General features: G+C 32.0%; 1 protein-coding gene across 2 annotated transcripts in view; it reads right to left on the bottom strand.

The window, feature by feature from the left end:
• Pot1 (protection of telomeres 1) overlaps nt 1-17,449 on the bottom strand; it is an 81,011-nt gene that overhangs the window by 11,171 nt on the left and 52,391 nt on the right. For both annotated transcript variants that reach the window (XM_010635371.3, XM_010635373.3), the window contains 6 exons: nt 14,495-14,661; nt 12,090-12,178; nt 8,404-8,460; nt 7,444-7,600; nt 5,742-5,947; nt 1,771-1,906 (listed from right to left, as the gene is read on the bottom strand). In XM_010635371.3, coding sequence (XP_010633673.1) covers nt 1,771-1,906; nt 5,742-5,947; nt 7,444-7,600; nt 8,404-8,460; nt 12,090-12,178; nt 14,495-14,661 — 812 coding nt within the window. The remainder of the gene's footprint in view (nt 1-1,770; nt 1,907-5,741; nt 5,948-7,443; nt 7,601-8,403; nt 8,461-12,089; nt 12,179-14,494; nt 14,662-17,449) is intronic.

Raw genomic sequence — 17,449 nt, 5'->3', positions numbered from 1 at the left:
TTTTTTGAAAAATTCAGTAGCAAACTTTAAAAAAAAAATCATCCTCATTCTCTCACTCTCTCACTCTTTCTCCTTTCCCTGTTTTTCAACCTTGCCTTCTTGGCATTATGTACCTTGCTCAGTCTAAAGCAGGAAAGAAATATTAGTTATAAACTTCAAAATGTAACTTACTCATTTTCTACAAGCTGTTAAGTAAAAGCTCTTTTAAGGCTGTCAATCTTTTTACCAGTTTCAGCATGAACTAATACATAAATCTTGTTTATACTTCACATTTTAAGACATGTTTAGATCAGCTGTTAATTTCACAAAATAAGTCACACATGTGTAAATACCAAATAGTTTCTCTGGTGTGAAAAACTATAATAGTACATAAGATCCTAATGAGCAACTAAGACTACATTCTATTGTGTAAGGTTTTTCCAAGCAGACCCTTTCTAGAGTGATTATTGCATTAAATAGTAGAAGAAATGTTTTTTACCCCTATTTGCTGCTCTCACACCTTAAAATCTCCATAGAGTGTAATGTATTCATCTTCCAATTTTCAGTGGCAGCAAACTTATACTTTAGTGAGTTAGCAATTCTAGAACTTAGTCACTTAATTCTTACTAGGTTTGCAGTTTTGAATTTAGTATTCAAATTCTTGTCACGCCAGAAAACAAGCATCAGTCTCTGGTTGAGGAACAAAATGCTGGTAGCCTTATACCTCCCACACAGTGTAAATATATAATATATGTGCTTATCAAAATAATACATACCAGAGGAAAAAAATTTTTTTTTTTTTTGCGGTATCTGGGATCAAACTCAGGACCTTGTGCTCACAAGGAAGGTGGCGACACCTCTGAGTTAAATCCCTGGCCCAATATACCAGAGAAATGTAGTCTAGATTAGGTTACATCCTGACAAACTCTTGGTAAATTTAAAATATCTTAAATAAAAATGCATTTGATACACATAGCCCACAGAACACAGTACAGCTTAGTAACACAGTACACTTCAGAATATCACTTGCTTTTCCTTATGATCTTTTTTTTTTCCTCACTGAGTTTATTGGTTCGTTTTAGGTATACAGTAGAGTTGGTTTCATCATTAGGATCTTGTACCTTTGCATAACACGTCTTAGTTCTCATTTTTTCCCCATACACTTGCTCTCCAGTGTTTATAGCAGCAGTATGTAATAGCTAAAACTTGGAAACAGCCCATTTGCCCATCAGTTGGAGACTGGATAAAGAAGATGTGGTTTTTCTATAAAATAGAATACCCTTATGATCTTGTGGTGACTTGAGAATTCTGGCTCCCTCCTCATGAGAAGAGTACTGTACCTCATATCTCTAGGCCAGGAAAAGATCAAAAGTCAAAACATTGTTTCTATAAAATGCATATCATTTTTGTACCACTGTGCAACTGAAAAATCATAAATCCTATCATTATATGTGAGGAACTGTCTGTACATGTAAATTTGTACTCAATAAATATCTGTTGCCGGGCGTGGTGGTGCACGTCTGTAATCCCAGCACTCGGGGGGCTGAGGCAGAAGGATTCCTGTGAGTTCGAGACCAGCCTGGGCTACATGGTGAGTTCCAGGTCAGTGTTAGCTACATATAGTGAGACCCTGTCTCAAAAATAAATAAATAAATAAATAAATAAATAAATAAATAAATAAATATATGTGTACACGTATCTGTTACTATTTTATCCAACATAGTAACCAGTCAGGTATAATGTTAAATATACAGTTTTTAATTCAAAAAAATCCCCAAAGTGAAAACATACCCATAGTGATGCAATCTTCCTTGTATAAGGAATGGTACTGAAAGGTCTAGGAGCTCCAGGTCTTCAGGGCCAGATTTCACAGGAATTATACTATGAAACTCACTTGAAAGTTTAGAGATTTCACCAAGAGTACCTCCTGTTAAAAAAGAATAAACAAATTCACATAGTAAAATATGAGGTAGGTAAAACAGAGTACCTGAGATACAGAAAATACTAAAGAGACTGACAGATAAAAATAAGAAAGAGTCACAAACTTAGAGATTCAATACATTTATTTTGAAAAATATTAATTTGTAAATTTAGGATACAACACATTAAAGAAATCACTCACAAAAATGCTGAGACTTGAATAATATATAAAACTTGTGCAATCTTAACTGTCTTCTTAAATTTACACAAATTACTGCCAGGAACACTTTGGTTCGAGCAACCAAAAGAGAATAAAATTGAAAGGTAAAGTATGGTACGATTCTCACTATTAAATTTGATATACTACTAATGCCTAAATAAATTCAATTTTGAGTTTCAAAAAATCTTTTAAAGTTTTAGGTCAGTTCATGTTAATGTATACTCTGTAGTATTTGTTGTTCTTGGGAAAATCACGAAAATTTCCCTAAATCTATGCTAGAGGAAACATTAAAGTGACCAAGTCTGCTAATAAATTGTATGTCCAATGGTGCACTGTTATTAGGTTTGCATATATCCAAAATTACATATATCTATCACTATACTGTGATAGAAAAAGGTGTTTTTTTGTCCTAAAAATCCTGTGTTCCACCTGTTCACTTCTCCCTATCATTCAAAATCTGCAACCACTTATCTATTTCCTCCATACTTTTGCCTTTTCCAAAATGTCATACAGTAGGTATCATTCACTAGTAGCCTTTTTAAACTGGCTATTTTCACTTCAGTAGTATGCATTTAAATTTTCATTATGGCTTTTCTTGGCTTTGGAACTTACTTTTTAGTGCTGAATAATATTCAACTGTCTGGATTAAACTATGGTTTATTTATCCAATCATATAAAAAAGGACACCTTGGAAGTTTCCATGCTTTGGCAATTATGAGTGAAACTGCTGCAAACATTTGTGTGCAGATGAGGAGATTATTTTCAACTTCTTTGTGTAAATATCAAGGAATGTGGTTGCTCGATCATATGGAGAGTATGTCTAACTTTAGAAAGACTGCTAAAATGTCTTCCAAAGTGGCTGTACCATTTTGAATTTCTATTAGCAAAGACTGAGGGTTTTTGTTGTTAAATATTTTGACCAACATTTGGTGTTGTTAGGGTTTTGAATATCAGTATTCTACAAGGCATGTAATAGTGTCTCCTTGTCATTTTAATTTGCAATTCTCCAATGAAATAATTAACATTTTTTCTAATGTGTCAATATCATTTGTATGTTGCTTCAGGTCTTTAGGCTATTTTTGTAAAACTGGGTTGTATGTTTTCTAATTGTCGAAATTTAAGAGTGCTTTGTATATTTTGCATAAAAGTCATTTTGCTACATCTTTTGCAAATGTTTTTTCTCAAACTGTGCTTATCTTCACATTCTCTGGACAGTTGTATTTCTCAGAGCAGAAGTTTCTGATTTTAATAAAACCCACCTTATCAATTATTTCTTTCATGGATTATGCCTTCAGGCTGAATCTATAAAGCACTGCAGTAGGAAGAGCATATAGATTTTCGTGGATATTATAGTCTAGGAGTTTTACATAAATTCTCATTTAATTTTCATTTAAAGTTCTGTAAGGTAAATTTGTTAATCTAGATGTACTTATTTATAAAATAAATATTTACTGAGAGCTAATTATATGGCAAGCATACTATGCTAGGTATTAAGGATATGCAGATTAAAATAAACATGTACCCTGCTCTTATGGAGTTATAATCTAACAGGTAAACAAAACTATAAAAAGACAAGTATAAAACAAATATATTACAAAAGAAATGTGATTTGTTGATAGTATATAGTATATTAAGAACACACAGTAGTAAGAACCATTTATCCCTAGCCTGCAAGGCAAGAAAAGTAATTGGTAAATATACATACTTACTGAATATTTGACATGAATTACTAAATAAAAAGAATTGCTGAGTTTGCTTCTGAAGCAATACTACAGTACTAGCAGCATTGCTATTCTAAGGAAGAGAACAGCAATGAAATGAAAAAGAGCCAAAGAAAAACCTACTGGGCTTAGCTTTAGGAAAGTGACACCAAAATGTTATGTCTGGAGGGCATGACAGGAATAGACAACGGGAGGAGGTAAGACTGGAAGATTGTGGAATGAGTATTATTTAAAGACAGAATTGGTGCTAAGGAGATTCCCTTAGTCAATGCCCTGTGGACCCTGAAGGACAGCTTGGCTTCAACCCAGAATTCTGGTAAAGGAAGCAAAACAGAATAGGGTCCTAAGACCTACTTGACACACTCTTAATTGGTCTCATGACAAGAGCTCTTGTAAACTCTCAAAGAATCACAGGCTATTTCACATTTTAGGAGTGCATATAGTCTTACTCTTTTTTGGGGGGAAGTCTATGTTTTTATTTTTCCTTTTATTATTTATCTCCAAGTACAGATTAAAATACTACTAAGAAAGTAAGATACTACCTTTCATCTACCAAAGTGGCCAAGTGTCATGGTTAATTTTATGTCAACTTGACTGGGCCATCGGGTATCCACATACTATCTGATAAAACATTATTCTGAGCCTTTCTGTAAGGTGTTTTACAATGAGATCGTATTTCAATGGGAAGCATGAGCAAAGTAGACCGCCCTCCCTGAAGTGAGTGGATCATCAGTGGAAGATCTGAACCACAAAAGCCAACCCTTTGTGTGATAGAGAATCCCTCCTGTCTGACTGGTTTGGATCTGGACATCAGCCCTATTTAGGTCTCTAGCTAGCTAGCGTTTTGAATAATTGTACCATGGCTTGTCCAGGTCTCCAGTGTACTGACTCAGCCTATACATCTTGGAAATATATATATATTGATAACCCACTAAGTTTTAAAACCTTGATAACCCACTAAGTTTTAAAAAGTTCTATTATATGTTGGTAAGGATCGAGGAATAAGAAATCTAGTATGTTGCTAAAAGCGTGTGTACACTAGGATGACTTTATTAGAATTTAAGAGAGCAAACATTTTTTGTGATGACTAAATGAACAGACAGATACTCTATATGGAGTAGTTTCTGCCACAATGTCATTATATTTAAAGAAAAGGCTCATGAAAATATCAATGTTTATATACGTACGTATTCATGTATATATGATTATGTATTACTTCCATGACTAAAAAATGTCAGCAATAAAAATAATACAAGGATAAGTTCATTCATAAAATGAAAGCAAGTATTTTTCAAATGCATATTAAATTTTCTTCTTATTATGAAAGTTATATAGGAGGAAATATCTGGATAAAAATAATGAAACTTTAAATTTGGCCTGAGGAAAAAAAATGTGTGGTATATATATTAATATATTACATGAAAATTAGACAAAAATGGAAATGATAAAAGAAAACATAATCAAATTTCCTTGTTTTAAAACTCATCAAGTGATTTTGTTTATAAATAGTCTTTTCCTTTATTTAGTTTTCAACATGACTTTCATCCTGTTTATATGAAACAACAGTGACATCCAGAGGCCAGGACAACAGCAGCTGTCCATAGGCCACCACCATCTCTATTTTTAATTCACTTAGAAGAGACAAGATTATATCCAGAAATTCACCAAGATGAATAAATGTGAATACCTGAGTTTTAATGTTGAAATTTAAAACGTAATTCAGATAAATATATACATATATATTTGAATGTTGTTCACATATTCTAGTTTATAAAATTTTAGTTATTGGGATTTTTACTTTATGTGTACTACTAGGTTCCCTATAAAATATATTGTACAACAATATTTGAAAAAGTGTGCAAAAACAGTATTTTAAAAAGATGGTAACTTAAATATCTTACCTTCTATCAAAATCAGACATTCATTTGAAAGTGGGAGAATACCATTATATTTTACAAAATGAATAACTACTTTTCGTCCTCCTTGATCTTCAGTGGTCCAGATTTGTGAATCATACAAGGGTGTATTTTGTAACTTGGTATCTGAGGTTTTAGTTGCACCATCTTGTAAAGCTGCATCCAAATTATCCTCATGTGGAACTTCTTGCCTAAAATCATTGACATGAAGTATCAGAAAACTATTTTTATGTACTCTAGAAAATTCCAATTTAACAAATTATCCAATTAAAATATAATTTCTATATTCTACTTTTTCTTAAACTAAGGACAGAATGCACTTTGCAGACTACATGATTTTTATTCAATAGATAAATGTTTGATATTTTGTAGCTCAGTAGATCTACATCATAATTACATTAACCACTGATAATTTCCATTCCTGGTTTTGACACTAAAGTCACTTGTAACTATTTCTAATACTGACTGCTTTCCTCTATAAAAAAAGTGAACCTTCTTAGTAGGAAAAAGCTCCCATTTCTTCACTCTAGTTAATCTCACTTTCTTAGGGCACTTACTGTAAGCCAGTATTAATTTCAGTTCCTTTTAATAATAATTTGGAAAAGTCACACAAAGTATCAGAGTACAAATGGCAAGGTTTAGGATCAAAAGGTCTATTATCTTTATTCTGGTTCTGAGACTCTCCTTGGGTAATCTCTTAACTTCTCTGAGGTGCTTTCCTTGTTTGTTTAACAGGAGATCATAAAGTGGTTTTGTTTTATAAACTGTATGATTTTATAGAATTTAATGCACCAAAATTTGATACTTCAAAAACTGTCTAAAATTTTTATGTCTTTAATCCCAACTACCTTTTCAAGTTGAAATAGGTAAAAATACAGGCCCCTCACATTTTATTTAGTGATTTGGTAAGCAAAAGTCTCCTCAAACAGTATTATACTTGAATTTTGGATGAACAGATGTATATTAATATTTACAAATATTCATGAATATTATGTAAATATACAAATACATGGAGGTATCTAGATACAGCTACACAGTATAGCACACTATATTGAAAAGTTGATTTATGGCATTCAGATGTACATATACATCAATTACCTAAATTTTCTAAAGTATCATTTTATAGTTAGAGGGAAGATAGGCGAGTTACATTAAAAAGATGAATTTGTCTTGATTTGTGTACATATTAGTAAGATTGTAAAACAGATCTATAAATGTACTTATGTATTTATACATGACGTGGTATTTGGAATAAAGACTTCAAGGCACTGAGAAATTCTCTATTACTAAGAAAAAATTAAGTTGTGCTTAAGTAGGAAGTATTTCCAACAAGTCTCCTGAATCATTTAATGAGAACACTCACCTACTTAGATTTCTCTTTTAAAAAGCAATTTTTTGACAAGGAAGTCTCCTCAAATAATTTAGTATTCCTACTTGTACTTATTAGAGCTGCTAGCCCACATTTTGGATCTGAAAAGCCCGTTTTTTATTTATTATTACTAAGAATGAATTGGAAGGATTTACTTAGAATTTAGTACCTTCCCTTTAAATTGCTACCATTCTTCCAAAATACTACACACGTCACAATTTATTCATTTTCAGGACTTAAAGCTTTATATGTGCAGGTATACACACAAATACTATAATGTCAAATGAAAACTTTTGTTTTAATTTGGAAAATACTTACAGTGAATGACATTTAGGACAATAAAGTTTAACAGACTGAAAAATTCTTTTGGGCTTATATGATCTTAGTTTTGCTCGGATTCGATATTGCTGAGGAGCTTTTTGTTTCAGAATGGCACATAATGGTGTCTTCTCCAAATACTGATGATCAGTAAGTACTGTAAAGAATTTTTATATTAAATCAGCATAAATAATGTCTACAAGGTTTAAGTATAATCATGACTCATTTCTGTTAACCAAATATATACTACAAAATCTAATTAAACTGTAGTAACTGTTAATTCCGCAAAAACAAAGGTTATATAAGCAAGGCTCATGAACACAAAGTGAGGCACACAGTGGGTGCCCAACAAATCTACTGAAAACATGAAGAATAATTTGGGCAAGAGAGAACTGTCCACTAAGTGTAAAATAAGTATTTTTATATGGGAAGAAATGACATTTCCTGGCTAAACTTGAGGAAAACAGCAAGGTTTATATCACCAAGTAAACAAATGGGTTACTTGAGAAATATTTTCAAATATTCACTAAAACGATTTTTCTGGAAAAATAGTTTTATTTTATCTGAAGGGATAATCACTGATTGCATTAAAATATTGTATATTCTAAGGCACTCATTTATGTGCACACTGTTCAACACACAAATAATGTCACCTAGTATACTTTATATTCCCAAAGTAAAGATAAGCCCCAGTGTACTGTTAAGTATACAGTGCTATCTTTTGTAAGACACATGACTTAAGAGTATGTATTCAATATAGAGACATATATCTGTATGGGTTGTACTTAGGCCAGTATAGGACAAGGCAGAGAAATGCTAACTAAATACAAACATATTTTTGCACTCATGGATATCTACTTTCATATCAAGTAAAATGAGATAAGTTGGTAAGTGTAAAGGACAAACTTTAATAAGCTCATTTCTGTACTGTCTTATCTCAAAAACAGTATGTGGTCTTACTTGTAGCTGACAATTGTTGACATCTTTCTATCTCATACAGTGATACTGATCCAGAGCCTAGAGAAAGGAGAAAAATATTACACTGTTTTAAAGTCCACTACAATTGAATATGTAACTGAAAACAATAAAATACTGCTGAAAGAAACCAGATAAAAATCTAAATAAATGCTGAGGTATGCTATCTTCATAACTCAGAAGGCTTAATATTGTTAAGATATTTTCCCAAAATTAATCTTGTCAGTACAATCACAATCAATATAGCACAGACAATATGTAATAAGAGAAACTGATAAGTATATTTTATCACTTAAAAAATACAGAATCTAGAATACTGAATAACATCTTGAAAAACAAGAACATCAGAGGATGTATATTACACAGCCTACTATAAAACTACAGAAATCAGAACAATACAGTACTGGTAAAAACACTAACTAATCAATCAACAGAATTAAATAAAGAGCCTAGAAATAATCCCACATTTATACAGTCTTTGGATTTCTGAACACAAGCACTAAGGTAATTTACAAGGAAAGCAAAATTCTTTTCAAGAAATGGCCCTGCAACTACTGGAAATCAGTATGGGGAAAATGCATATTCTACATTACACTGATCAGTAATAAATGGAAAAATACAGAAAAAAACCCATTATTTAAATCTACTTAATATTTGACAAAGATACCAAGATCATCTATACAACTATACAGCATATATATGGTGCTATAAAACTAGAAATTTCTATGTATAAGGAAAATATCTACCCCATGTATCACAAAGCATTAAAAGAGAACAAACTACTGAAAAATATAACAGTGTAGATCAATCTCAGAAACATAGTCAGTACAAAAGACTATATACAATTCCATCTATTTGGAGTTCTGAAACAAGAAAAGCTAAAGGGATTACAAGTTTATGTTTTGGTCAGTGTATGGAATGTTACATAATATAGTCACTTCATGGTCATTTCATTACATGTAATTTCACCATAGTTAATTACGGCCATACAATTTAATACGTTTACTAACATCTGTAACTTTTTAAAAAATACACCATTATAATATGAATTGATGACCGAAAAGCGAAATCCAGGAACAGATACATAAGAAGCAAAGCAAATAGCGCAAAACGTGAACTGAAGAATCTAGGTGATGGATATGTGTTCAGTGAGCAACTGCTTTAACTTTTCTACATGTTTCAAAATTTTTTATTACATTCCAAAAATATACTGTGAAGGAAATAAATGCAGAAGTGCATAAATACTAAGCTTATTAAAAGCAATACAGGGCCGGGGATTTAGCTCAGGGGTTCCACCACCTGCCTTGCAAGCACAAGTTTGATCCCTGGTTAAAAAAAAAAAAGCAATACAGTGACCCAATGAACAGTAGAATTTTACTTAAACAAAAAAGTAGAAATCACAGCAATGATTTGCTTTCTGACTTACAAAGAATTTAAAATTTTAAAATGTGTATTTTCCAACTAATTTAGCTTATATTCTATTACGTGTAGAATATATATATAAATGTTTTTATAATTTATTTTATGCAGTGTTATACATGCAACACATGCATGATTAGCTTTTCTTCAGTCATAAATAGTATAAGAACACTAGGCAAGAGAACATAAAGGGACATCTCAAGCTAAACTAACATAGTACAATTTAATGAATCTGACTTAGTAATAACTACTACACTACCATAAGGTAGAATCCATACATAAACCAGAAAAGTAGTAAAATAAGAAAATACATGTAAAATATATACAAGGTTTCTCATAAATAGAAAGAAAAAGGTACAAATTCTAACACAAAATAGAGAAAGGTTAGAAGCAGATAATTCAAAGCAGAAAGAATTTAAAAAGCTGCTTAATACATAAGATTTTCAAATTTCCAAGTAGTCTGGGAAATTTGGTATTATATTTACTTGTCAAAAAGTTACATACATTGTTAATTTCCAATATTACAAGGATGTGAGTAAAGAGGTCTTACATGGCTATTCAGGAATAAATTCCTATCACCTTTTGTAGAAATAATCTGAAAACATCTATTAAAAGAAAATATATGCCTATATTTTGCTACATCAACCTAATTTTTAGGATTTTTTTAAGGAAAAATAAAAGCACAGAAATACAGAGGTCCAATGATTATTAAAATATTACTTATAAAAGGAAACACACTGCTGACAACTTAAATGCCTACGAGTGGGAGAATGGCTGAATAATGGTATGCCCAGATTATAAAATATTAAGGAACTATTAAAATAAGGAGTTTGGGCCACATCAATCAACTCAGAAAGAGGTCCATAATATATTATTAAGGAAAACAACTATTATAGTATGATTCCATTTTGATAAAGAAGAAAAGCTGAATATATGAAGATTTTGAAGGAATCGCCTTACAGTTTACCTCTTTTCAAGGAGCAAGCCATAAGAGGGCCTTTGGCATAGAGAAAGCTACTCCACTTGCCAGAATTATGTATGACATGTTACTCTGTAATTTAAAGATTATGAAGTAGTCTTTTTTAAAAAAGAAAAGAAACTGTGAAAAATGTAATTACAAATTATGCTGTCTCCAAATGACTGTTAATTGGATTATGCTGATATCCTAATAGTAGTGCAAGTAATCATATTTTAGGCCAAAATGCCATTATCAAAATGCTAAGAAATGGGAAGAGTTTAAAAATAGACAGAGTGAGGAAATAATTTTAAAAATATAGATACAAAGTACACACATCTTAATTTGACTTGCTTTGTCATCAGCTAACAAGTAAGTAACTGTAGGCAAATTATATGACAGTCATCATTCAAAGCCTCCATTTCCCTACAGTTAAAGGGAGAAAATAATATATCTTATGGACATGCTATTAGGATTAAATAATAATGCAGACAGGTGTTTATTAAGTGCCTACAAAGAAATACATGTTAATTTTCTTGTTTATATTATATTATTATGTGAAAGAAAACAGATATCCACAAAATGGTTTTTTGGATTACAGGAAGGTATGAGTTAAATTGTAAAAAAAAAAAGAGCGAGAGAGATTAAATACATAATTTTCATTGAAAGATTCAGAATGTACAACTAGATATTAAGATAAGTGTAAAAAGGAAAAACTTTCACATTGAGAATTTTATAGTTTAGATTTGAATAGTTACCCACTTGGACAATAATGTAAATATACAAGCCACTATTTATTAATACACTATAATTAGTGGATTAATTCAATAACTTGAAACTATGTGTCTTTCTCAGCTATGTCTGAATAAAAAAATACCTGGAGTATTTAAAATGATACAGAATAAACATTCTTTCTCTAGACACTGACTAGTAAAATAGTTACCTAGGAAATTATAAAGATTTATGAATACATAAAAATTACATATAATCATAAATCAAGTAACACTACTACCCGAATCTGCCACACACCCCCCCACGGTACCAGGGATTGAACTCTGGATCTTGAGTTTGCAAGGCAGGTGTGGCACTACTTAGCTAAATCCCCAGCCCACTACTACTCTAATTTGAAAATGCAATTATAGGTTTACACTGTGTTTACCTCTGCATAAAATATAGATAAGGTGTTCTGGATATGAATTAAAATAGTGAGATCGAAGAAGATATTAAAGGGAATTTTGTTGAGAAAGACTTTTTATTTAGCAGAAACTAAATCACCAATGACAAAAATTGTGTTTACTTGAAAGGGTGAGATAGCTCTCCTCCTGGTCTGTTTGATAGAGGCCATCTGAATGCTGAGCAGCTGTCAAATCTGCAGCTTCTAATGCTCTAAAAGTAAAAGAATATAATTTGAAATCACTCAACACTAAGTCAGCACAATAAGTACCCACGAAATTCAGGAGTTCAATGAAATTGTTAATAAAATCCTCTGCATTACTTAGCATATAGTCTATAGCTTTTACCAGATTACATGAAGCTTCCAAAGTCCTCAAGTTAAAAATCTGAGGTCAAAAACATAAAAGTAGAAGCATGAAAATCAGCACAGAGAATCAACAACAGGGATTTAATCTTATTAAATAGCTTCTGCACTGCAAGAGAAACCACCAACAGAGCTAAGAGACAACCTACAATGTGAGAAAAAAATTTTACCAGCTGTTCCTCAGACAAAGGTCTACTATCTAGAATATATAAGGAATTTTTAAATATCAAACCTTCCAAATTTAAAGACCCAGTTCAAAAATGGGCCTGCGAATTGAACAGACACTTCTCAGACAAAGAAATAAAAGCAGCAAATAAATATATGACAAAATGTTCACTATCACTGGTCATTCCAAATATGCAGATGAAAACAACACTGAAATTCCACCTCACTCCAGAAAGATGGCTGCTTTCAAGAAATCAACCAGTAACAAATGCTTGTGGGGTTGTGGAGAAAAAGGAATCTTTCTCCATTGTTGGTGAGAATGCAGACTGGTGCAACCACTGTGGAAATCATTACGGAGATACCTCAAAAAACTAGGACTTCAGGTCCCATTTGACCCAGCTATTCCCCTGCTGAGTATCTTCTCAAAAGAATGAAAAAAATCATCCCACAGCATTATATGTGCACCTATGTTTATAGTGGCAAAGTCTGTTATAGCTAAAACTTGGAAACAGCCCCACTGCCGATCAACTGGAGACTCGAAAGAGATGTCTTTTTTTAAAGAAATAAAATGGAGTACTATTCAGCCACAAAGAACAAGAAACTAGAGTCATTTATAGCTAAATGGATGCACACGGAGGCTATGTTTTTTGTTTTTTGTTTGTTTGTTTGTTTGTTTTTTTTGAGGCCTTGTTCTTAAATGAAATAAATAGGACACACATGTAAATACCAAATAGTTTCTCTGGTGTGAGAAACTGAAAATGTAAATAAGGATCAAAATGCATAATAGATAATGTGAAATAGGAAGAAAAGTTCTAAAAGGGAAGAGGAAGTGGGAGCAGTAGGGGAAAGCAAAGATGGATTGCGAAGAAATATGAGAAAAGAAAAAATGGAAACAAAGTCTTCATAAATGGAGAGGGGTGGAATGGTTAAAGGGAGGTCAGGGAAATGGGGAAAAACTAAGAACCAAGCTATAAAGGTACAAATTTCCAATGATGAATGTGATCATATTGTATCCCTAAAATGTACTAATAAACTTAATGAATAAAAAAATATGAGTAGAACAGTGAGACAATAAAATATTGCAAACAAGAATTAGGTGGGATTTTTAATGAGTAAAATTCTGAGTCAGAACAATTTCACTGTAGATACAAGAAATGAAGTGCTGAAGTTGCTACGAATTGCAATGTCTGTGAAAATGAGAATTAGAAAAATGAAGCTTCTTTAGTTGTTTCATTTCGATTTGTGGAAGAGTGTGTATTTTATATATTGATATATACATATTTTTTAAACTCCTTTAGAATACTGGTGAATTCAAGTACGTCAAGAAAAACAAAATTAAATATATAGCAAGTTTTTTGTTGTTTTTGTTTTCTGAGTCAGGGTCTTGCTATGTAGTTCAGGCTGGTCTTGAACTCACTATGTAGCCCAGGCTGGCCTGGAATTCACCGCAATTCCCTGCCTCAGCCTCCTGAGTGTTGAGTTTATAGACATGTACAACCACACCTGACTCAAGATTTAAGATATTTAACTTTCCAAATGCATCTGAACATTTAAAACATGTCTTATAAAAGTTTAGTAAAATGTTCATGAAAAGTTTAATGACACATTGAAATACTTCTATTATCTATTTAATCATAGGTATTTAAAAAATAATATACCTTTTTATGGTAGGATTAAGCATTTCTGGAATTCAAGGTCGAAATCAAGTTTTTCAAACTTTGGCTAAAATCAAATTACCACCGTGTGTTGCTATATTAAATGTGACAAATGACAGAAAAAGTATGAGTATAAAAATATTTTAACTGTTGAAAAACTTAGGGTACAACTCTGAATCTGCTGCTAATTAATGACCTCAACTTACAATATTTTTTTTGTTTCATTAGGCTTATCTATTAAAAAATAATGGAGAATGGCATAGAAAACTGTGAGGAACGAACAAGAAACTTATGCTTTATGAATACTTTATATGTATTTACTAAATAGGTATATAAAACACTTGCTTTTTCAGCTGATCCACATCAGAATTATTTTCAGGCAAGACTGTGATTCCCCGCCCGTAACTGGTACCTCCATGGAGATGAAACTCTAGACTTAATGGTGTCTGGCTTTCAGAAGTCACTGACTGTAGTTTGGTATGGAGGCTGTAGATTCTAAGAAAGTTTCCAATCTGAAAACAGATTATTCATTATTTACAAAAAAGGACAATGGACTAAATTTCTGATATTTGAAATTTTACAACCAACATGAGGCAATGGCCAATTAGGGACTCAACCAGGACAGACACTAGGTTGTGCCAGTTTGACTGAAAACCAGCTGCAAAGATGCTACATCAAAATCAAAACATATATGCATGTCATGTACACACACCTAAACACACATGCACGCACACACACACTGCAAAACACTGTCCCATTTCAGACATACTAAAATGTGCAAAAAACCTTGTCATAGCATCAATTAAATATAGTGGTGGAACCCATTACTTAGGTGCAATTCAAGATTTCTATTCCTTCACCATTTTGAAAAATACCTTCCTATAATTTAAAGTAGTGTTAATGAAATACGCTCACTAAAATACTCTACTCAAACAAAAAAGTTTACAAGTACAACTATAACAAAATTATAAACTTTATCTCACAAGATCATGGAAGGAAACCTTGTATTAAAGCATTTGTAGGGTGGCACCACACCTCTAATTCCAATACTGAAAGAGCCTGAGGGAAAAGGATCACAAATCCAAGCCCTATCTGGACAATCAGAAAGATATCACAAAATAAAATATTAAAAAATGGCTATAAAGGAGGCTAACCTCGAGTCATTTGTAGGAAAATGGATGCACTTCCAGACCTCAATGTGGAGTAAAATAAATCAGACACAGAAGCTTTTAGAGAAATCCAAAATAAAAGAACAAAATGAAGTAAATAGGGAGACAGATCTTTTACAAAAGGGAAAGAGACCGAGATATGGAGGAGGGGGCAGTCAGAAGAGGGGAATGGGATGAAACACAATTCAGATGGATTATGCACATGAACCAATTCCCAAAGTACAATGGAATCAACATGTACTGTAAATATATACTAATAGAAAAGTAGAAATTGAAACAAAACTGGGCTGGATATTTAGCTCAGTAATAGAAAGCGGTCCCTAGTACTATAAACAAAGACCACTGTACATTCAAACATAAAATTAAATCAGGGCTTTGAATTGGAAGTTTTTATTTTTCCAATACTAGGATTGAACCCAGTGGTGCTCTGCCAGTGAGCTACATTCCTTCCTATTTAAAAAAAAAAATTTATTTTATGTTTATTATGAGAAAGGGTGTTGCCAAATTCTCCAGACAGGAATGGAACTTGCAATCTCCTGTCTCAGCCTCCCTCAGTGCTGAGATTACAGGCGTGCGCCAGCACACCTGGTTTACAGTTAATATTCTGCAATTAATCTGGTATGTTTCACTAAATTCAGTAAAAACATCCCTAATTATAAAGAATTTGGTATTTCTTTCAATGAAGATTTCAAATAGAGACACAGAATGCTATTCAAATACACTCACATCTACCTAAAGAAAGAAGCAATATAACATTATATTTATTTTTATAAAGATTCATACACAAAAGCTCTTACAAATTGGGATGTTTAATTAATGTTCATAACAATAGTACTCCTAATTCTTTGATGACTGAGAAGCTATTTTTCTCTTTTTATCCTAGAATTTCACCATAACAGAGGCATATTACAGAAAAGCTATATAAGAGGGAATACTACAGCAACAAAAAGAGGTCAGTAGCAAATCAATCTTCCACTTCTGCTTATTATAAAAGAAACACACACACACAAATGAGAAACGACAACACTTATTTTTCACATGGTCTCCAAAGTGAGACTGGCAGAAAACATACAAATTTCTATTTTTTAATTAATCTTTTTGAAAGTTTATTATTTTTTTGGTTTATATACACACACATATGTATATATATACATATCCGTGTATTAAATACTAGTACAACAGAGTCTACAATCTACAAAGGATTTGAACCAAAGCCTAAGCACTCATAGACAAAGGGATTTGATGTAATAAATATCAAAATTTTAAATTCAGTACAGTTTCCATCAAATTTCTCAGTGTCTTTCATGGAATTTGAAAAACTAATCTAAAAATGTATATCAAAGAGAAGAGCCAAATCAAGTCTAAAGACAGAAGGAGTGAGCGCCTCACCCTACTGAAATGTCCATAAATGTCCATCCATAAACACAGGAGTATATCCCCACATGTTCACACAGGGCCTTGAGAAGTGCAAAAGTGAGACCAAGCAGTGATACAAAGAAGGTTCACTATGTAGAGTTTTATTTTAAAAGTATGTGAAACCAACATGGCAAAACATTTAGAATAAGTGATACATGTAGGTGTTTATTACACTATCTTCTCTACTGTTATACTTATTTTTAAAAGGTAAAGGCAAGGACAAAATTCATTTCCATTACTAGGCAATAAAGGGAATAAATTGTTATAATCAGAAATTCCTTCTGGAGGCAGTATTGCATTTTTTTTAAAAGCTTAAACATATTTTGAAATGTGCTTGATGTTCTATCATAAAAATAAATTGTTGCTGCTTTGTTTTGCCAGTAATGCAGTGAAATTCCAAAAATACAAGTGAAGGAATGATATTAAAATTATAAAAATATAATCTAAAAAACTTACTAAAAAATCAACTTCAAAACAGAAACATGCACACAAAAGCAATGCATGCACAGATGGCTACTAAAAAGGCATTATTCCCACAGAAACAAACAAAATATGTTTCTCTTTCAGTTTAGTATCTTGGTTACCTGTATACAACTCAAATTAGCCAAACTGCAGCTAATAGATCACTGAAGGCCAAAACATTAATTATAATTACGAACAAAGTGTGATCGAGAAATACACTTAGAAGACACTACCAAGAATAACAGGATAAATG

This window comes from Fukomys damarensis, unplaced genomic scaffold (genome assembly GCF_012274545.1).
Source record: "Fukomys damarensis isolate Sample0158 unplaced genomic scaffold, DMR_v1.0_HiC HiC_scaffold_4, whole genome shotgun sequence".
Classification (NCBI taxonomy): Eukaryota; Metazoa; Chordata; class Mammalia; order Rodentia; family Bathyergidae; genus Fukomys; species Fukomys damarensis.
The sequence above is the reverse complement of the archived record's forward strand: the minus strand, read 5'-3'. Positions and strand labels throughout refer to the sequence as shown.